This window comes from Balaenoptera ricei, chromosome 12 (genome assembly GCF_028023285.1).
Source record: "Balaenoptera ricei isolate mBalRic1 chromosome 12, mBalRic1.hap2, whole genome shotgun sequence".
Classification (NCBI taxonomy): Eukaryota; Metazoa; Chordata; class Mammalia; order Artiodactyla; family Balaenopteridae; genus Balaenoptera; species Balaenoptera ricei.
In genome coordinates, this window is record NC_082650.1 from 19,198,462 (window position 1) to 19,221,832 (window position 23,371).

A 23,371-nucleotide genomic window follows, 5' to 3' on the forward strand; every position below is an offset into this window, starting at 1 on the left:
AGAACCCTCAGGTCTCCATTTTCTGCAGTGGACGAAAGTGAGTTTATTCTGCTGGTCCACTGTTTAAGGAGTTCAGACTTTTGAACAACACTGATTTATAAATGGAAATGAAAATGCTATATTTTAAGCATGTTCATGGTTTATGTAAAAACACAGATTTCAAACTAAATAACACTTTAACTATTGCTACCCACTCCACAGGGTTTTCAAAATGGACATCACCAGATTTTTTTAAAGCAGATTTCTGAGCTCCATTCCCAGAAAACTATTTAATTCTGAAGTGAGGCTGAGGAGTTTTTATTCAGCAATTAAGTGAATATGGAATATCAAAGTATTCTCTTCTTTCCTTTAATCATTTATGTAGCTTACCCTTGTAGGGGAGCAAAATTTGCCACCCCAAAATATATCTCTTTGTCATGAGGATGATGTTAGGCTGATTATTTTTAAGAAATCCGAGACTCAGGAAGTCTTTTTTACCTCCCCCTTAACTGACTAAAAGAATTTAGACAAAGGGCCTACTGCTTATTTCTGCACCCGAGATACCTACAAAGAACATGGGCCAGGTGTGGTGGGGCACTCAGCAGAGCCTGAAGACCAGATTCCTCCTTGTGTCCCACTGTCTCTGCATGGCAGAGCAAATACTTGTTTACCAAACATTTTCCATCTTCGAGTGAATTGCTTTCCTCCCCTTTGAAGTCACAAACCCCTACCCCCTTCTCTTTCTCTCAGATGGTAGATAAGCCTCAATTGCCCAACCTGTCCTTGGGTCTCATTTTTCTTTTGGGGCCCTGTATGTATGCAATTAAATTTGATTTTCTCCTGTAAATCTGTTTCATGTCAACTTAATTCTTAGACCAGCCAGAAGAACCTAGAAAGGGTAGAGGAGAACTTGTCCTTCCCCAACACCCTCACTTCAAGTTTCATGTTCAAGTTGCAAAAATAAATTATAGTGAGAATTTAGGAGTAAAGCAAAACAGTTACTCAGTTTTACTTCTAAAGTGTAGGAAATAATAAATAGAATACACTACCTCACACTGACAAACAGAACCCTGAGTGTTTATAGAAAAAAATTATTTAAGGTGTTGTCAATCCTTAAAATTACTCTAAGAGAAGAAAACAAATATGGTAAAGATGGGCAAAGAAAGTGCAATACTACTGATTCTGAATCCACTGCTAAATCAATGTAAACATGATGAATTTCCTGGAAAAAATAAAACTCAGTATATGAAAAAAGAACATTCAGTCTTTCAATGACTACCTAGAATAAGCTTTATATTTCTAACATTTTGGTTTTGGCACAGATATTTCATAATACTTACACTATTGGACTCTGGAATTTAAAAAAGGTTAAAAAGTTGAACTTTGTACATAGACTAGAAAAAAATTTAAAGTATGACACATGTTTCCTAGAAAGCAAGATTTAATGCATTATTTTTAAAAACTTAAGAGGGTTGTATTAATTAAATTAGTATTACTTAAGTCAGGGTCTGCTTTCTATTCCTTGGCCTCAGGAAAATCTGATTCTACAGAGAATACGTGTCCAAAGAGGTTAAAGAGTTGATTTACTTAAATATATAACACACAAACACATCTGATTCCTAGCCAAGGCTCAGGTTTAACATGAGAAGGGCAAGCTACATTTTATAGCCCATGATAGTTATGACTTATTCTCAGAGTACACCTGTGAGAGCAAATGCAATTTGCTAGTCTTTTTTTTCCCCCTGCTCAATAAATGTACAGATATTTCCTATCGAAGTTCATACTTAATGTACAAGACCTCATTTTGCATTGTCTTTGGTATGTCACAAATACTTTTAAATTTCCTTTGAAAGGGATAAGTTGGACCTTTCACATGATATCATTAACCCCCTCAAAAATAAAAGGCAAAAGTGAACAGACACAGACTTTTCTAAGGCAGAAAAGTATGCCCATATTACCTTTCTAGAACTACATGAATTCAAAACAAAAGTTGCAGTCAAAATATTTATTCTTTTCCTTAATTGGGTTAAATGACAATACAAATATTGTGAGCCTGCTTTGTTTCTCATGTACTATACTTTAAATGTTCAAAACTTTGTATAAAACCACACACGACCTAATTTCTTTCACAATGCCTACTATAGAAATCTCGATTTAATTGTATATGTTTTGAAATAAATTCACTCCTTAATGATTATTATTACAGATTTGAAAAGACTAGTTAAAACTGCAACAGTAATATCTATCAGGCTCTTAGTTATAAACAAACACACAGGAAGAAGAAAGGAGAGAATGGACTAGGGAGAGAAAAGAAAAGATGTTCATTTATATTGTTTCCAACTGGTACCAACCAGATCAGAGTACCAGTGTGGTGTGAGTGCTTCCTGAGTCATTAGGAAGGGGATTTTAATGTATTTAAGGGGAATAACCACATGTCACACTAGCCAGGACTAGTTAAATTACAATATTTAAGGATAACAATTTTACATGAAGTACCAAAGTTTTGACTAGAAAAATAAATTGCTAAACAGAAACTTCCAGCTTTCTGTGGCTAAAAGGGTCTAAAAGCCTCCCTTGAACTTGAGGATAGGATATGGGAGACAAAAATACAGACTCATGAAACTACAGTGAGACTGCAGGGAAAGTTTATTACCAGCCCAGTGTTCACACTGAAAGCCACAACTTCCAAGTCTTAACAAATCCTGAAGAACTGTCATTTTAAAAGATGTTAAAAAGGACATAAACATTATCCTGAATATGATGGCAACAACAACAGAAGCCTAAGTGTTCACAGGTGAAGGGACACAGCCACCGGCAGGACTCCTTCACCCGCGTCCCCTTTCGTCACAGGCTCCCAGGGGTGCCATCCTTGTTATTTTAAGGCACAGCCCTGAAGATTCACAGAGCAGCATATCCACCATCCATGATCCACTCTCAGGAATCTGCTTCCAACCGAATCAGGCTGCATCCGCAGGAGAGAAGCAGACGCTGAGTCAGCAACACTGGGATTTGTTCTCTTTCTTCACCGTCTCCTCATCCAGTTTAATTCTGCCGTCGTTTTCTTCATTAGGGAAGCTTTGGTGGTTGGCAAGAATGTTCTCCACTAGGAACCGGGATGCTTCATCTATGTTTATGTTATCCTGTAGTGCAGAAACAACCAGGATCAATTCTCAGGATCAATATTCTTAGAGGAAAGCATTAGAGTATTACCAGGAGCTAGGAAAGTTTGTCAGAGGGGGCATTATAAGTACGCCAGCTCCATCTCCTGCTCCAATACTAAAGTGTTTGCTAAGAGTTCAATGCTGCTGAGTAATGTGACTGAGACACTCTTCTTTTTACAAAGGATCACTCTTTCTGATGTTCTGTTTTTGAGTGTTTTAAACTTCTGCCACTGAGGTTCAGTGAACTGTCTCCTTGGTAAATGAGTCTTCATCCTGCTGTAGGTGGCCAGCCACGTAAGTGAAAGCACAGAGATAAAAACAAAAACAAAAATCTGCCCTTGAACATCTACTTCAAGTATTCAGGATACATTGTGAAAAAAAAATGCTGAAGGGCTCAAACCACATTAAAATATGATAAATGCAACATGTCGCTTCCCCATCTCTGAGTACAAATTATGACTTTTAGTTGACATGTATAAACTGAGCTGAAACAATGTTGTGGGTGTGATGCCCGTTAAGGATGCTCTAAGGAATCACCAGCTATCACAACATTTGTGTGACTGATTCATAAGCTGTCATTAAATACATAATATGTAACATATAGCAAAAACTGTGCTTCTTTTTAAAAGTATTTAACTTTTCATTTTAAAATAATTTCAGATTTACAGAAACATTGTAAAAGTAGTAAAAATTCCTATATATTCTTCACCCATATTCCTCAGACATTAACATCTTAGGTAACCAGAGTATAACTATCAAAATCAAGAAATTAGATGACAGTACTGTGCCAGCATTACTCTATCAACCTTGTTCGCATTTCATCAACTATCTCACTGTCCTGTTTCTGATGCAGGTGAGCAGCTGTGTTTTGCGATCTGTCCCCTTGGCCTCCTTGAATCTGGAACAGGTCCTCAGTCTCCTTGCCTTTCATGACCTTGACACTCTTGGAGAGTACTGGCCAGAGACTATCCCTCAGTTTGGATCTGTCTGATGTTTCCGTATCATTAAATTCAAGTCACGCATTGTTGGCAGGAATAAGACATACAGGATGTGCCCTTTTCAGTGTATGAGGAGGCACACTTGCTTGAAGTCATGTCTGCCAGGCTTCTCCACTGAAAAGTTACTCTTTTTCACTTTGTACTCAGTTAGTACAAATATGTAAATATCCTGTTTTTCACCATACCTTTCCCTATTCATTTTGGCATCAGTTAATTTTTCCCTAGAACAATTATTACTGTTGTGTTTAATGGTGACTTTCTATTTCCATCATTCCTTCTCCATTTATGATTTGGAATTCTCCTGTTAGGAAGAGCTTTCTCTTCTCTCCCATTTATTCATTTGTTTATTCATATCATGGATCATTATTTTATTCTATGTATTAAGTCCATTACAATAATTACTTATTTTGTTGCTCAAACTGTCTTAGGTTTTGGAGCTCCTATAAGCAGGCTCCTGTGTCTTTCTGACGCATCTCCGTCACTTTGTGAGCGTTTCCTTAGCTTCCGGCACCACAAAATATCTCAGGCACATCTTTACTTTCCTTGTCCTACATGAAACAATGACTGAAATGAATCAGTCATTTCTCCAGGGAGACTTGGTTCGTTTTATTGGATAACAGTATTTAAAAACCAAATTCTAAGGACTTGCAAAGCTCATTGGTTCTGTGCTGTCATTGCTTCTAATCCTTTTCAGCAGACACACCTAGTAAACATGTATGTATCCATACACATATTGGTATCTGCTTCTATGTTTATCTGTTTACACATATATGTATGTGTACATGTATGTGCATGTGTGTGTATATGCACACACATATACACATTAATACAGAATTTATATATGTGTGTGTGTATATATATATACATATATATTGACTTTTCCAATTCCAATCCAATACCACGAGGTTCATTCTAGCCTTCTCCCTTAATTGTTATACCTTTCTCAGACAGTGAGAGCTCTGCAAGACCTCTGCTATTTATTCAGGTATCTTTTCTAGCACCAACACAAGCTTTTTTTAACTCCATTCCCAAGATAAGCATTAACTTTAATTAAAGTATTGATCGTTAAATGCCCAAATGTCCCTCAGTCCCCACCATCCCCATTATACCAAATAATTATAATGTTCTCTTACTGTATTTAATTGTAATTGATTAGGAACAGAAAGTCCCATATTGTAGTGTAATTAGTCATACATTCTCATATTGGAAATCCATTATTTTCCATAAAGGTGAAAAGATGAAGTTTGTGAATTCAAACTTGCCTTTTGGCTGTGTTTGTATCAGAATTCAGATCACTGGAATTCTAGCAGAAATCAGATTTGAAGTTAGCTGCTGGCCAGCTCAGAAGCATAGGTATTAGTGACACTTGGGCAGTACTTTAAGCCTTGACTAAAATTTTTAACAAAAATTTTATATTACTGTTACTCTCTTGAAATACTCCTGGTTTACCACTAAGGAAATTTTGCAGAAGGTGTTTCTAATATATTCGTAGGAAGGCACAGAACATATGAATGTTTTTCTTTTCACCTCTGCATGTAACCCTGTCCATAGATATCATGAAGCTGATGACTTATACAGTCTCAGGCGACAGGCCACATGATACTATTGTTTATGAATCTTCCTTCTAGACTCTGGGGAGAAATTTGGATTTATTACCTGAATGATTAATTCAAATAAAACCAGAAGAGGAAATTTTATCTGTAATATATTCATCTTCTCCACCAAATCTCATGCTCTAATAAACACTTACACATACCACTAATTTTTTTCTAACAAAGCTGGGAAGTAAAGCAAATCCCCACAGATGCAGAGAGCAGACAGAGGGCATGGCTTCCAAAACAAGTGCCTCTATAAAAAGCCTTGCCTTCTGCAACCTCTTCCTTCCTGTTTGGCTAAGTGCTCATGCAGCAACTCTGGTCTTCATCTCTCTTCCACTACTACTTTTTATTTATGAAACTAAATTTTAAGATACTAGAATATATTTATTTAAACAAATAGCCTTTAGCTTAGGAGTAAACACTTCTGTCTTCAGCAGACACTATTTTTTCCAATGACCCCACCATCACAATATTTTCAGAGCACTTTTTGTGTAGTCTCCCATAGCTTTGCTTTCATTATTCTGATCATCAGTGGCAGCAAATAATCTTCCACTTTTAGGATGAGTTTCTGGTAAAGCTAAAAGTAACTCGGTAATAAGTAAGTAGGTCATTTGGAGAAACAATGCATTTTTTTTTTGTGATATATACAAGAAATTCACAGAAGGCATACTAAAAGCTGAAACTGTGTTAAGATTATATCAAATTCATGGTTTTGAGTTTGCCATCACAGAATTTTGCTAATAATTCATCATCCTCTCATGTCTGATTGTTATTGGACCTCTAAAGTGAAACTTCCAATGTACATAAACCCCCTCCAGCACAATATTTTGTGCTTGGTATTGTCACCTTTACTTTCGTGTATATTTAGACTGTTAAGATTTTCAACAGCCAACGTGTTTTTTTTCTTCAAAAAACATTTTATCCAGCTTCCCAGAATGGCTGAAAGAAAAAATTCTCACTCTACTATTCATGAAGAAGTATGTCACAAATGTTGATAATTACCTCTTGTTCAAATTTCCCTACACATTTGATCTAAAACTCTTCAAACATCATCTGAATACATCTCCTCTCTGACCTTTTCAATGTCTGTTAGTCTGCACATGACTTACAACTTCACTAGGGACAACTACGTCCCTTAGTTTTATTAAGCGTTCTATAAAAATCAAAAATAGTTGTGCTTGACAATATACCTCATACCCCACAAATTCCAGGTACATGAAAAGTACTTCATTTAAGGACTCAAACTCATAGAAAATGTCATTTGTTCTTTGCTCTAATAATAGTCATTTTTATTTTAATGTAAAATCTGCCCTTCTATTCACCTCTCCACTAGCCAATTCTGAAAGCATTCCTGCTGCTGAGTGAAAGAAGCTATAACATATCCATGCTAAGCTTCACCTTTTACTAGGTTTCCAAAAACCACTCAGGTAAATCCATCTAAATACTTTAAAGTTACAGGTCAGATTTACGAATTAACAGCAGAGCAGATAACAAACGCACAGCAGACCTCACCTTTGCAGAGGTTTCAAACCATCCAGTGAAACCATGTTCTTTGCAAAACTGGTCCATCTGGGGAGTATTCTGGCCACTGTCTTTTTTCTGGTCACATTTGTTAGCTAAGAGGACAGCAGGAATAGGGTTGCCGTTTGGAAGATGGACTTTACTATCCAGATCACTTTTCCATTTTAAAACGGCTTCAAACGTGGAACCTCTCGATATATCAAAGACAACGAAAGCACCAACAGCTTCTTTGTAATATACTCGGGTCATGTTGCCAAACCGTTCCTGTCCTAGAAATAAGTATAATAAGAGATTAAAAACTTATACTTCGGACAGAAGCGATATTTAGTCATAATCCTTTTGACCCTAAGAATAATGTTATAAACACATATCTGTCATTCCATAGCACTGTAAACTGGTAGGACTGAGGACATACACACAGAACCACGAACCACAAAGCAGAAGCGGCTGATCATGTGGTCCGAGTACACAGTTACCCAGTTTTATGTTCTGTGCACGTACCCCACATTCTCCATAAACACCGAGATGACAGTTCGTAAAGCTACAGAGTCCATCATTTCCCCCTCCACTCTTCTTGGTCTAAGAGAAGAGAGGTACTAAAGGAAAAAAGAAAGTTGGGAGTGGAGGGAAGAGACAAGAATAGAAGAAAATAAGACTTGCAGGAAGGAGATAAGTGTGGTGGGTAAAATGCTAGTCAAAAAGATTAGGACTGAACATGAGATAAAGGAACTCATGTTCTTAACTCCTTTTTCCTTCACATCTCCAGCCAAACCCGCTTTCGATTCAAAATGCAAGACTGCTCTCCTGTAAGAAGGCAGACATGCAAACCCACTATTTTATGGTTTTCCCCTTTAATTTAGAATAGAGGGTGGGGTGCCAAACTAGTAAACGTACAGAAATCCAGAAGTTATAAAGAGCTATTAAGCTCTAGTGGCTTTTGTTTTTGTTTTGTTCATAGAATCATCTATAAATCCCTTCAAATATTTCTTTTTACCAACCACGCTAAAGCATATTCAAGTCTGTATTCATATTAACTTTCTTGTTAACGCATAAGAAAACCAGAAATGTATGTGGCAAGGCATTTTTGAGGAGGACCTTGTGGCTTAGAATATCCATTTCCTTAGGTTTCAGAGCCAGGATTCGAAGCTCCCTGACAGTCTCATGCAGCAGAGGGTGTGCTTTCTAACATCACCGTATGTGACAAATCAAAACAGTGCCAATTACACTGTTAAGCAAATGAAAAGTAAAGGCACAAACTGGGAGAAAAAAAAATACAGATCCTGTACCTGATTAAAAAAATTTGTTCTCAGAATATAAAGAGCTCTTAAAACTCCAAAGTAAGAAGATTAAAAAAATTTAATAAAGTAAGCAAAAGATTGGAACAGTTTACCAAAGAATTTATATGATGATAAATAAGCATAAGAAATGATGCTCAAAATTATTAACCATTGGGGAAATGCAAATTTAAACCACAATGAGCTGATCCTTTATACCCACAACAATGGCTATAATTAAAAAGTCTGACTATACCAAGTGTTGGTGAAGATGTGGAACAACTGGAGCTCTCATATACTGCTGGTAAGAATAATACTTTAAAATAGTACAACCATGTTGGGAAACAATTTGATACTTTCTTAAAAATGTAAACATATACCTACCTACCATACAACAAACCCATTCCATTCCTAGGTATTTGCAAACAAAATGAAAACACACATCTATAAAAAGGCATGTTCATGAATGCTCATAGCAGCTTTATTTTTAATAGTCCCAAACTGGAAGCAACTCAAATGTCTATTTACATACCAATGAATAGACTATGGTATATCCATACAATGGAATACAACTTAACAATAGAAAGGAAAGGAACTATGGATACAAGTAACAACATGGATGAATCTCAAAATAATTATGCTGAGTCAAAAAAGCCAGACCAAGGAGAGAACAGGTAATACTATGAGTCCCTTTATATCAAATTCTAAAAAATCAGAAACTATAGTGATACAGTAAGAGAAAGCAGATCAATGATTGCCTTGGGCAAGGCAGGAGGATGGATTACAAAAGAGCTGGAGCAAATGGCTTTCAGGTGATGAAAATATTTGCAATCTTGATTATAGTAATGTTTCACAAGGGTATACTTATGTCAAAACTTATAAAATTGTACAGTGTATTGTATGTTAACTACACAACAATAAAGTTATAAAAAATAATACCTACCTCATATGGTCACTGGAAGGGTTAAATGTAAAATGCCTGCCTGGGATTTTTTTAGGGCTGAGTTTGGCAAACTATAGCTCATGGCCAAATCCAGCTAAATAAAATTCTAGAGAATAGCCATCCTCATCCGTTCATGTATTATATGCCTGTTTTTACTCTATAATGGCAGAGTTGAGTAGTTGCAACAGAGAGTAAGTGGCTCACAAAACCTAGAATAATTGCTATCAGGAAGTTTACAGAAAGAAGTGAATGATTTCTGTTCTAGGGGGTTAGGAACAGTCTATACCTTGAACTGGAAGTGGTATATAAAAATTCATGAAGGTATACACTTAAGGTCTCTGCATGTAGGTTATACTTCAAGTTCAAAGAGTGTAAAAAGCCAGGTCACAGTAAACACTGAATAACTATTAGCTAAGCATTATCATTAAGTGCTCAATAAATGTATTGCACGATGAAAGCCTGAGTATCCTTTTGTAAATGGTGCCAATTACACATGGCAAAGACTTAAACTATTAGCTAGTTATGTGTTGTACCTTGTAGTGGTGAAAACAGCTTGCAGAGGAAAATGAACTTGAGGAAAGCACAACTGTACTAGAGAATCAAATAGCAAGCACCCAACAGTCAAGTTACCCCAGGAAATAACTTTCTCTGCCTAAATCAGCTAATTGTCTTTAGAGATCTTTAGGGGTCATCAAAGTTCCACCCAGCTCTCACTTCTGATGTTTTAGGTTTCTGTATTATAAATTTAATCCTAAAATGATTTTCTAAAGATTCTGCAATCACCAAATCTAGACAGCAATGGGGATCAAATGTAAATGACCCAGCATCACAAGGCCAAGTCCATGCATTTAGCTTATTCTACAAAAGAATAATAAAATATATTTCCTATTCTACTGAGTTCATGATCTCTTTTTTAAAATTCAAAAGTAATCCATTAATGCTTCAGAGATATTCTCGAACTGGTAAAAACAAGTAAAAAACAAAAGTTTCTAAAACATATGAAGTTTAATTAGGGAGTGGAGAAGATAAGACGAATTCATTTAAAATAATCATCTCAACATAAAATTAAAGGTTTTTCTCCAAAAACCTAACAAGGTGAAACCTAGATTTAACTATGCTGTTTTAAAGGTTTAAATGCACCGATTTGCTAAGCTCTTCCAGTTGTTAAACTGGGAAGTAAAGTAAACTTTGCTACTAGAGTATGAGTTGCATCCTGTATCTTTGGGTAATTTTAGCTATTCCTTTATTATTGTCTAAAACAAAGGATTCCAGTGGAAAACAAAACCAATGTTCATGGATATTCCATCCTCCTCCACTTCTAAACACAGGGAGGGGCACAGTGTTCTGCCCCCACTAAATCAGTCGTGTCCGTCGACGAGTCCTGGCCAATGAAATGTGAACGGAAGCGTTGCTTCCCAGCAGAGTCACTTGTCCTGCAGCAGCAAGGCGGAACCCCAATTTGGAGATGATAGTATCAGATGGTAGGGCCTCTGTTAGCCTGGGTCTTCAAGTGGCTCCAATGAAAAATCATCCTCACATTCCTCACCATCCCTCCCACCTCTGTTCCCCACTGTGGACAAGTAAAAAGCACAAGAAATAATCATCTTAATGTTGTTGACCCCCCAACATAACCTAGTCTATCTTGGCTGGTACAACTCCCAAATATCTTTTTATCTCTTCTATCTAGATCTGATCTCAACTAAAAAATATGTATTAGGTTCCTCCTATGTACCAGGCACTGTGCTAGACACTGATGAAAATAACGAAACAGTGAATATGATCTTAAGGATCTCACAGTCTATTTGAGGAAAGAGACAAAATGATACCATGATGTGTCAGGTATAATCAGGGATACAAAGAGCATATTATGGTATCAAACAAGGGGATGTTTTTTATTCATTGAGGTGAGCTAATCTTACCAGTCTTTTTGAAAGATACATTATCAAGAAATGCCATTCAAATGCTAACTCATCATGAAAATATAGTATCTTCATAAACTTTATTTCCATGCTGTGACTTTCAGGTTGCACGCCCATGGGGGTGGCCAGCCAAGTCAAAGCCATGTTAACTGCTCGAGGCAGTTTCCCAGTAGCTCTGAGTCATCCCCAGGAGAAACACAAATTTTCCTACTTCCCCTTTCACAGCACATCAGAAGTCAGCCCTTCCTAGGTTCAAAGAAGGGCTAAGGATCAAACAAATGGGAAAGACTTTCACATCCAAACTACAATTGCATTAGAATTCCATCGACTCTTAGATTTTTTTTGTTTTTTAATTTTAGAAAAGAAAATAAAAAATACTCTGAGGGGGCAGCCAATCAACCATTTTAAGTTTAGCCTAAGAACTCTTTATTATTCTAGGATTCTACTTTCTGCAAATACATATATAAAAGCAGGAGATTTCTGCCATGCTGAGTGCTCCTGGATTTGTGTCCTGTGATGGGAGTGGACTGGGTAGAAGGGAAAGTCTAGAGTTATTAAATGTAAAGACAGCTGCGCGTGTTTTGTTTCATGCCGTGTGTGTATAGAGTTAAAGCGTGTAGCAGTATGGAAACTCAGCAGAACCTGGGAGACCTCCCTCTTACTAGGTCTGTAGAAGTAGTTCAGACAGGGTGGGGAGAATGCTAAGCAACACCACCTTCTGTGACCAGAGCTGTAAGCTTCTCTTACAGGAAGGGGAGGGACCACTTTATGCTTTCCTGACAAAACACTGTAACGGACAATATTGTAACTGGAAGGTGACACTCCAGATCATCTAGGCCAACCTCTCTTATTTTATAGATGAGAAAATAAAATCCCAGGGAGATGACATTACTCAAATTTCTTAGGTTGACTTGTCATCAAATGTACTGTCTGATCTGTTAGCCAAGTATTTTCTGGAGTATATATTGCTCCACATGGCCCTGTGTTTCCAAATAGATCCAAGGTACGATGAGCCTGGGAGTGACCTTCCTTCAGGACAGCACAGCCCTGCTACAAAAGTTACAGCCTTGCTCTATGTCCCCTCGTGCTTTACCACAGCAGCTAAGGAAGTGCCCCACTGCTGACTGCGTTAGTTATGCTGATTCTAGGGACAGGGTTTTTCATCCATATTGCTGTGGACACATTGCCTGAATATTCCAAATGGCTCTGAAATGCGTTATCCTTTAAAAAGATGTGTTACTTCCTTCTCTGGAAGAAGGAGCCCTGATTATAGCTAGATATCTTGGCAATGAGAAAGGGAAAAAAAGAGCACAGTGTTAGTCATCTAGACTCGAAGACATTTAAAAATGCACGACTTTTACATACAGAAATGGATGACCTGTAAGGTACATATGCTGGCAAAAGGATTAAAATGCTTATCTAATATTTGGAGTATCCAACACTAATGGCTTTGAAAAGGAGTTGAGATAATTTAGTATATTTCCAGGAATACATATTCCAATCAAGGAAAAAAACCCCACAAAACAGTGTGCCTTATCTCTTTATAGCGCATGCAAATTTTGAAAAGGGAAGTATTTCCTCTCTGATTTGAAAAGGAAAGCACTGCATTTTGAACTGTTATCAGAAACACATGCCAGAGATGTTTTCTCTTATGATTTTTAATCACTGGTTTTATTTTTTAAACGTTTGTCTCAGTATTTTATGTTCATGCCCCCATTTGATAAATATTCTAAATGTCTCTTAATGTTATTTGAAACTCAAAATATAAATTACACAATGAAAAATAAATCTGAGCAATAGGACAATTAGTGCTTAGCTTTCCAAGTATAAATGCTTATCTTTTCCCACCAAGAATTATTGAGCTACATATTCTTGCTCAAGGTGATTGGGAGAAAATGTATAGTTTCTAGTCAGTGCATATAAAGTCCTTTAAAAACAAATCCTTAAAATTCAGTGTGCATTTCAGAGATGAAGCGCTTCTAACAAGCTTGTGTGGGTGGTGGGTAACAGATCAAGACCCAGTCAAAATTTAATTTAAGTCCAGTCATTGGTTCTAGAAGGATAATTATCTATCCACTAAAAATTTTTATAGCTTGATACAGGTAATAATGTAATGTCATAATGGGTCTTGGGTTTTATATGTAAGAGGTTACAATTTGTAGTCACATAGGTTTTTGTTATTTTTAGGGCATCTAGTTAACGACTCATTATACTACTACTTTATAAAGCCCTTATAAACGTGCCCCAGCATTACACTTAAATATTTAACATGCTAAAACTATAGGTATTGTTAGAAGAAAAAAACACTTTCTTACATTAAAGAACTACCATAATACTGACCAATAAAACAATGTAACTAAAAACAGACCGTATTGCTAGTTGCCCATTTTCCCCCCACTGGCTTATGCAATTTTCCATAAAACAAGTGGCTGTATTCTCCACAGATACAACAAGTCTAAAAGCTAATGCATCAAATTAGCACCATATGAGTTTGGATTTGATATGTACTGTATTTCATATTTTAATATTGTACCATGAAGAAGGTAAAAGGAGTCACATGATTTTACACAATACCATTCATTTGTCTGGTTTTCCTTTTTATCATGTGTAGATGAGAGGGAGATAATATAACATGACAATGAAACCTTTGGAATGAAAAATATCTGGATCCATGCCCTAACTCTGCAAGTTACAGGTGTACAGACCTTAGGAAAATCCCTTAATCTTCCTGAGTCTCAGTTTACTCAACTGTAAACTGAGAATCATTCTCATTTCTCCAGATTATCATAAGTATAAATGAGAATAAAAGTAAATTGAATGACAATGACTATTAAACAGCTTTTAATAAATGTTAACTGTTATTATGTAAGAGGGTCAAATACCAAAATTTCCTAACTCTGGGATTCTATGCTTACATTTGGAAATGTATTTCCACTTGGAAAAATAAGCTTTATAGGGGAAGAGGCAAAGCTGCCATTTAAATCATGTACAAAGCACCATTTTTGCTCATACCACCTTCTGTCAAGCAAAAGAGTAACAAAACTGAATAAAGAAAAATTTTTTAAATACCTAAACTAAAAGGAAAACAAACTCCTTTTGAGATGGTAGCAGTATCACTAAGTAGTCTTCAAAATTACCTATTCCCAAATACATGCCAGTTCAGAGTCTGGATTTTTCTTTTTGCTAATTTGAAATGAGCAGTCTTCTGTGGTATTTAGGTCACAGTGTAAGGTCTGTTTTTATTCAATTATTTACATCTTCTGTGGTGACTATAAAAATAACACCTGACTTTAATCAATTTAAAGGAAGGAAAAAAATCAAAATATCTTTTTGGTTTGTGTTCAAAGTCATAATAGTTTGACTGGACCACAAAGACAAAGAATATGGCCAGGGAATAGGTGAGTGGTGAAATGTCAGCTTTGGTCCAGGAAGAATGAACAGTTCTGCTCACCAGCCGTGGACTGCTCAACTACAGACTTAGTAGGTGAGAGACTTAACTTCTCTCTTGTTAAACCATGATGTTTGGGGATGTTTGACAGATGAAGCCAATTCTGCTTATAGCTGACGTTAAAGAATCTGCCTTTTAAGCACCTCAGATGAGTCTGACGGAGGAGGTCCCATATAATCACACTAAAAACCCCAATATATTTAGCTTAACTTCAAAGCAATCAAAAATCACTACGGAAGATGCTTGAGGAAAATATCTGGGTAGAAGTGAGTGAAAAGAATGGGGAAGAAGAGAATGTAAGATCATCTGTCAATTAGAAAGACCAACAGAGAGCCTTAAACTAAAGCCCTGTTATCCATTTATTTTTATGCGGTTTGTCTCTCAAAATAAGAGTGAAGAAATCACGTTTCTAGCATCGATTGCAAAAAGTGCAAAAAGCTCTTTTGAAAATATAATTGAGTAGAATTCTAAAGCAACTTTTTCTTGATCTTTTGTCTCACCCTTCAGAAATCTCCCCACACGTCAGCACTTTTTTCACCATCCAAGAGAAGATCTCTACAACCATAATACAACTTAAACTTGTCAACTTAGCCCACTCTCTATTACTTAAGTGTTGATTAAATGTGAAATCCTCACTATTTTGAGGATACGCTATTCTTGGCCTCCAAATCAAAGGTCTTCAAAGTTTTCTTGTTTGGAAGAGTACTTTCTCTCAATGTATTTTAATAAGTGCTTAGAAATATGTATTAATCAGGTTTTTTATTTTCTATATTTTATGATGCTTTGACATCTTGGGGCCTTGTGGACCAGGGGAGGGACTGCCCCTTCTAGGGTTAGCTAGTTCTTAGAGAGAGCAAACAACTTGCTGAGAGCATGTCTTCGATATGCAAACCAACCAATCCTGAGTCCTTATCCTCTACCCGCTTTCTTCTTCCAGGCTCCTGCAGCCCAGGACATTATCCTCCTGCCCTGAATCGCCCCATGGCCAGGTACTAGACAACTAGGGACCATCCCTATAGCCCAGAGCAAACTGCAATCCCTCAAACTATCCAATCCTAAACTTGCTCAGCCTGCCTACACTGCCTTGTCCTTTGCTTCCTGCAAAAACCACAGTAAAGGCTCTAGCCCTCGCTTTGCTTTCTCCGAGCTCCTTCTGCCTCCTGAATGACCCTGGTGCTTCCCTACACGGTCCTGCATGGTATGGCATGGTCCCTCCTCTTGGGAACTATGAGTAACAAACTATTTCTTTCAATGGCAATTGTCTCCTGATGCGTTGGTCTCATCACACTTGAATAAAAACAAAATCTTGAGTACAATTTAAAAGGGAAAAAGAATCATTAAAATTTATATATCAAAAGCTTAAGAAAGTTGGAAGGTCAGGATAACATATACATGACGGATCAAATTTCTCCTAAAATATATCTGAAAATAACATTGCAGCCCTGGAATAACGCATGGCATTCAGGCTCAATCCATGAGATCAGAGTAGACCAGACAAATATCTGTAATTGTTACCTTGCTTTTCCAGGGTGTGCTCTGCAACCATATACCAACAAAACAGCTTTGTTAACTTCAGAGAAGTCCACAGTTTGGAAACAGTCTTTCAAAATGTACAAAAAAAGTGATGCAGCCAATCAAAAAGTGTCTGCTTTGGAAGCAGTATGCTTCATAATTAAGTGTAAGAACTGGAAGTTCTGGATTGATGACATAAAGAGATGGTAATTATTTAAATATGAGTCATATGCTCTAAAATAGGGATGACCAGAACAGTTGCAAATTTAGAGAAAAGTTAATGCTACTGTTTTGAATCCAGTGAACCAAAAATACACTGTGCTATTTGACAGAGACACGAGTCCTGTCTCTGTACGGTGCCGTGGATTACCTGTGTTTTCTTGGTCAATTTACCAAACCTCCCTGTATTTACACCATGGGGTCTCTGAAAGGCTATAATCCAGTTCAAACAATAGAATGATTAGGCAAATGGCTGGGAGCCAAGTCAAATTTCAGTACTTGTTATCAGCACTTGGCTGTCTCTACCTTAACCTGAGCACCTTTTAGCTTACTTGGACTCACTGAGGCAACTAAGAATGGTAACATATTCAAAAGGAGGAAAGGCAACAGGCATATCATTATCAGGGGAATTTTCATGTGCGATAACACAAATATGTTGCTAAGCTGAAACTCCTGCTGCCTGGGCAATTGTGAAAGCACAGTCCATACTGGGGCACCCAAAGGTGTGTCAGGACTCACGAACTGAGGAAGATTTGAAGATGTAAAATGGGACAGGCTTTGCTTGTAATTCAGCACAGAAATTGAGCCAGAATAAGGCTGAAGATGGCAAGATTGTATGGGTCAGATGTAATAAAGATTTTCTTTAATTCCTTTAAATGAGTTATTAAGCAATTGGCCCCCAATAAGCCCTAAGACAGTCACTGTAGTGCTAAGACAGAGACTACAAATAACAGAGACTAATTTCTCAAAGCACCGCTTCTTCATATTTAGAAAAAAAAAAACTTGAATATTAATACTCCCTGACTGACAGATATTCTGAAGGTCAAGAAAGCATCAGAGATAATATTCCAGACTCTTGCTCATAAAGAGTTGGAGGGTTATCAAAGAAGACAAGAAGAGATCACTAGATATAGTAATTGGCAATATGCAAGAGAGAACAAGAAAGACAGATCAACATTCTATTTTCAGATGTGAATCAAAAAACAAAAGTGAATCTAACTATGGTTTATATAATTTATAACGTCTTCCAAGCATGCATTTTATGCTTTGGTAAACAGTATTTACATGAATTCAGAATACATTGTTCCTGATTTGTTCTTTGGCCCAAAGGTGTATTACTCAGATTTTTATAAAGAAATTTTGATCCTTAAAAGTGAAGGGTGGCAGAATAGCCCACCCCCCAAAATGCCACTTTGGCATAAGAATTATTTGAACTAAAGGCACTTGAAAAACAGCAAGTGCACGAAGGGTGCTCTAATCTCCCCTTCTTCTTCCTTAAATGGGGAGATAAAACTCCTATGTGAAAGATGTCCTCCCTGTACCAGAAGGAAGGACACATTCTCATCACCAGAGATGGGGAGTCAAGCTGAGAGAATTCTATAGAAACAGATCTTGTTAAAATAACTTTTGTCTTCCTTTAGCCTCCCATAGAGTTTGGTTATTTTTCTACAATTGCCTCTCTTTGTTCAACCTAGTATAAAAGCATTTATACTAGGTTGAACTTTTTGGGGTCTTCCTTTCCTTATTAAGGCTCCTGTGTCACATAAAGCTTATATTAAATAAATTTCTGCTATTAATCTGTCTTACATTAATTCTGAGGCCCAGCTGAAAGCTTTAGGAGGGCAGAGATAAAATTCTGCCTCCTCTACAAAAACAATGAATACATGAAGACTGAATTATATTATATTAGATCTAAATGGACAAACTTAAGAAAAAAAGAGAGATTTAGCCTAGACCAGCCATTCAACCTACCTGGAAAATTCTACAGTTGCTAATAGGCTTATAATAAATAGTGGGCCAAATACTAATTCATCTATAATACACGTTAAAAGGAAGATCAGATGCTGCATCCTAATTCAGTATGCATTAGGTAAACTCTCTTTAAAATCTTATCAAAGACTTCACTATTTTAGTATATTTCAGTATGTATTGAGCAGCAGTCTTAAAGCAGATATTCAGTAAAAGACAGCAATTGCCTAACACAAAAATTATATTAAATTGCATCTATATTTTAAAGCTACATTCATTTGATGTAATAAGGATTTGTAAGGCCTGTAACCAAGAGTCACTATGGTTCTCAATTTGAAGTGTTTAGCTTAAACTGACTGGTCACATTTACAGAAAACATGTGGATAACTCCTGCCTGTCACACTTGCCAAAGCTTTCAAGTATAATTTCTTTAGCACCTTTCCCATCTCTAAAGCAACAACAAAAAAGCTACATAGTAATAACACCACACCTTAAGTTAGTCTTATCAAGTGGCCAGCTCCACCTACTATTTTGCCATCAAGGACTATTTCCCTCCTTTGAGAATTAAATATGATTCAACTTTGTTACTACATAAGGCAAATATGTTTAGCCATGGGGAACTTTTTGGAGTGACCTTCAATTTGCCTTCATTACACCATTACTACTTAATTCAAATGGTATGAGCTAGGATTCACTAGTAGCTCAAATATTCAAACCAAACCTAGTTAATGATGTAGCTCCCTAAACCTTAAGTTAAAGCCACAATATTTTTGCTCTTAGTTTCCTTATATATTAACACTGAAAGCCTTATTTAAAAGATGAGCCTAATAATTTCCAGTTATTGTATAAGTTTACCTCTAATCTTGATAATTGCTGGTGTGTACTTGCTGGATGGAATCCCTTTTGGAGATCTTAAAGGTCTGCTTTCCTTCCTGGAAAAGCTCAAGCTTTGGATTTAGGCAAAAGTGCAAGGATATTCCATCTAGGCCGCTATATACCAGAGTCTGGTAAAGACTATGTCCCCTTTCTGGCAAAATAGATCTCTTCAAGAAAGATGAAAAAAGAGGTGATACCCAGGAAGAAAACTCTTACTCATGCTTTTGCTTTCCCAAGTCTCCAAATATAAGCTTTTTTCCTTGAAGCTTAAAAACACAACTGTGCCATAAAAATCTTTTATTTACCTGCAGAAGGACCCAATCATAATTTAATCGCTAAATACCACATTATTTTACATGAAGAATAAGGCAAAGTCAACAATCCTCCTAGGCAGGGATTTAAAATCATCTTCATGGAAATTCACGGCTACACTGAAGATTCCTGCAGAATGATTATCACATGGTAAGGCAACCTTTAGAATCCATGACTTTGTTGAGAAGCAATACTATTATTCATAAGTGCTCTATGAAAAAGCAGGAAGTGTTTCGAAAGAAGCCTCTGGCTTCAAAAGATGACTTTTCAAACGAACTTTTGGTTTTCTGTAACCAACAAAAAGAACAACAAAAAGCTGAGCCCAAGGCTGATTATCCCCCTTTCTCTGAGGTGACATACATCAATTTATTCTCATATCCGAAGTAGAGAAGCCTGTTCTGAAATAAATGAGTATGTAAGTTATAATTCGTCAATACCTTCTCATATGTAATAAGCTGTTGATGACAAGAGCACTACCCAGCAGACAGACCTGTGTCCCTGACTCTGCTACCAGGTGGGTGGCCACACCTACAGGCTTCTGTTATGCAACTGGAGGATGAAGGACGGTCTCTCCAACCCTGAACATGCATGCTCCCATCCAAACGCTCTAATGCAGACTGACCTTAACATGGATGAGGACTGAACAGGGTAACTCTTGGTACCACTTCCATATTTAAATTTTCCCAAAGCTAACGTCTTTTTCCATGTGCACATCCCACCCATGACACCAGCCAGAGTTCAAGTTTTCATACATTAGAGCAAGGAGAATAGGTACCCCTCAACCAGGGATATTATGCTCCCAAATGACAACTGAAAGCAAATGCCAGGGAAATAATATATTGCGGTTGGGGAGGCAGGAGTGGGGCTAGGTGCCTGTTTCAAGAGAAACTTTCCCAAATCTTCGCCTGGGTGGCCTGCCCCGGGAATGAGAGCACGGTCTATGAAGAATGGGGTTTCGCTCACAAGGAAGTGTCTCAGACCCAAGGTGGGCGATGAGAAACCTTCCGAGAAGGAACCTGCTTTCTAGTCTTGGTTGTGTCACTAACCAGGAGCGTCGCTTTGGGTAAGTCGTGTTCAACCACTCTTAACCTCAGTTCTCACCTGTGAAACGTTAAGGCGAATGAGAGGAGCCAGCCCCCGCCCTTCGCTCTTCCTTGCCAAGATTCAGAGTTAAAACTTCGGGGAAAAGCCCCCATGGCTTTCTCACCTCTGGTCAGGTGAGAGCGCCGGAGCACAGGGCCTCCCCTCCATCTCTTAAAAACAAGACAGCTCTCCACACACTGGGCTGAGGCATCTAACCAGGATTATTCATTTATGCATTTATTTACCTTGTCCTGCTTTTAAATTCTCCGACTACTACTGCCTGTTCCACTGTCCTGATTCCCCTGGAGCCCACGCGACCACATCCCTTTCCATCTTTCTAAGTGGTTTAGTCCCTTTCTTCTAAACTGACACGGGCAGGCGAGTTCGGGCAGAGGACAGAGAAAGAAGAAAGGAGACCGAAAGCAGCCGAGCGGCCCCTGGCTCCCGACGGGGCGCCTCCTGCCCGCCGTGGGGTCCCCGCGCGTCCGCGGCTCGGGCCACCCGCTTACCCGCGATGTCCCACAGCTGCAGGCGCACCAGCGTCCTGCTGTCCCAGTTGAGGACCTTGAGAGCGAAGTCCACCCCAATGGTGGCCCGGTAGTGCTGGGAGAAGAGCTGGTGGACGTAGCGCTTGATGATGCTGGTCTTGCCCACGCCAAGTTCGCCGATGACCAGCACCTTGAAGAGGTGCTCGCGGGTCTCGGGCACCGTGGCGGCGGCCGCCCCCCGGCCCGGGTCCCCGGCTCCGCCGCCCGCCATGAGCGCCCCGGCCGCTCTCGGCAAGCTCGGGCTCCGCGCCGGGGTCCCCGCCCGGACGCGCCCTCCCCGCGGCGCCCTGGGAGCCCCCGCCGGCCGTCGAAACTTCCCCGAGGCCGGCCGCCCTCCCCGCCGCGCTGCCGCAGCGCCTGACCGGTCACAGGACCCGGAACCCGCCGCCGCTCGCAGCCCGCGCGGGGCGGGGAAAGGGCCGGGGGCTGGCCTGGCTAGGGAGGCCGGGGTGAGGAGGCCGGGCTGAGGAGGCCGGGCTGAGGAGGCCTCTGCCCGCCGCCGTCTGCGCTCCCGGCGGGCCGAGCCAGAACGCGGGGCACTTCCTCTCCCCGGGCGTCCCCTCCTCGGGGCGGCGCTGAGCTCGGCCGCCCCCTGGTGGCCGCGGGGGAGCCGAGAACCCGGGGCCGACGGCGAGCGTTCCCAGAGCCGCTGAGCCCAGGCGGTTCAAGGTCAGGCCTCCGAGGCCTGCGGTGAACGCCCCCGGGGCAGAGCGCGGAGGGGCGTGAGGTGGTTGTCCAGGGGGCCGACGCCAGCCTGGAAGGCGCGGGCCTGGGAATCAGCCTCCTTCCCTGGCTCGGCTCTGAGGGAGTTTAACACCTGGAGATCATTGTCGTTGATCTCCAGCGGCCCACTTTAGAAGTAAAAAGAGTGGACGGATGACTCAGAACTCGACAAAGGAGTGAAAACGCTTTTGTATAAACGAAGGAGTGAGTCTGAGGAAGAAGACACAAGGTCTCCAAAACGATCTTGTTTTACTTCCTCAACAAACCACAAAAGCCTTTTTAAGTGTTCCGGTGGTAGAGACTCTGAAACAGATCCTAGGAATGGACTGAAATACAGTATTGAGGACTTTTATTTAAAAGAAGAAAGATAGGAAGCCTTACGTTGCCTGCAGTGTTTATAAAACTGAGGGCTGCCCTGCATAAGGTTTAGAAACACCTGGAGCTGATAGCCTCTGGTAGCTTCCTTAAATAAAGCTGCTGCTCACCCTATCCTCACTCTGACAATCATTGAAAAATGTTTTTCAGAAGTGGAGGCGTTTTAAAATTTAGAAGTCAAAGTGGGAGTAAAACCTTCAATAGAATAGCTACTGAAAAATCGTGGTTATGTCTCTAAGGACGTTTTATGGCCAAATAGCTTATGGCTTTTATGCTCACTCAGCTAGAGCCCGTCCAGTACATCTCCAGCTTGGGGAAAGAGGAAATCTTCCAATTACTGCCATAAGTGCAGCATATGGTTCCATACATACGTATTACCATAAATTTTTATGGCTTTTATTTTTTTTCTTTAACCCTCCTAGGTTTCCACTGGCATTAAAAATAGAATTGTGGTGCTAAAAATCACATGTGGTAAATGATTTAAAATTAGAAATTGTCCCAGCTAAAGGAAGGATAATGGCTTGGATCTGGTGGTTCTCAAACTTGAGTGTTAAGGGTTTGTTACAACAGATTGCACAGTAGGCCCATATCCAGAGAGGTTCTGATTCAGTAGATCTGGGGTGGAGCCAGATAATTTGCATTTCAAACAAGTTCCTAGGTGATGCTAATGCTGCAGGTTAAGGTGCACAGTGGTTTGGACCAGTGCTTACTTCTCAAACTTAAAAGTTCATATGAATCATCTAGGATCTTGTAAAAGTGCAGATTAAGTGTATGAGGGGTGGAGCCTGAGATTTAGAATTTCAGATAAATTCCCAGGTGATGTGAATGCTGTGAGTGGACCACACTTTGATCAGTAAGGGTTTAGATTAGAATTCAGTAGTTCCCACATTTGCTTTGTATCTGACTCACTTGATGTTATGGACTGAATGTTTCTGTCTCCCAAATTTGAATGTTTAAGTCCCAGCCCCCAATATGACGGGATTAAGAAGTGGGCCTTTCAGAGGTCATGAAGGTAGAGCTCTCATGAATGAGATTAGTGCCCTTGGAAAAGAGGACACAACAAGAAGACAGTGGCCTATGGACCAGGAAGTGGGTCTCACCAGACACTGAAGCTGTCTCCTTGATCCTGGACT

General features: G+C 39.1%; 1 protein-coding gene across 1 annotated transcript; it reads right to left on the minus strand.

Moving 5' to 3' along the window:
- Positions 1-2,427: 2,427 nt before the first annotated feature.
- RAB32 (RAB32, member RAS oncogene family) lies at positions 2,428-21,720 on the minus strand. The gene is made up of 3 exons (XM_059941896.1): positions 21,102-21,720; positions 7,249-7,526; positions 2,428-3,119 (listed from the first exon to the last, which is right to left on the minus strand). The coding sequence occupies exons 1-3, from the start codon at positions 21,349-21,351 to the stop codon at positions 2,973-2,975; spliced, it is 675 nt and encodes a 224-aa protein (XP_059797879.1). The 5' UTR covers positions 21,352-21,720; the 3' UTR covers positions 2,428-2,972.
- Positions 21,721-23,371: the final 1,651 nt, after the last annotated feature.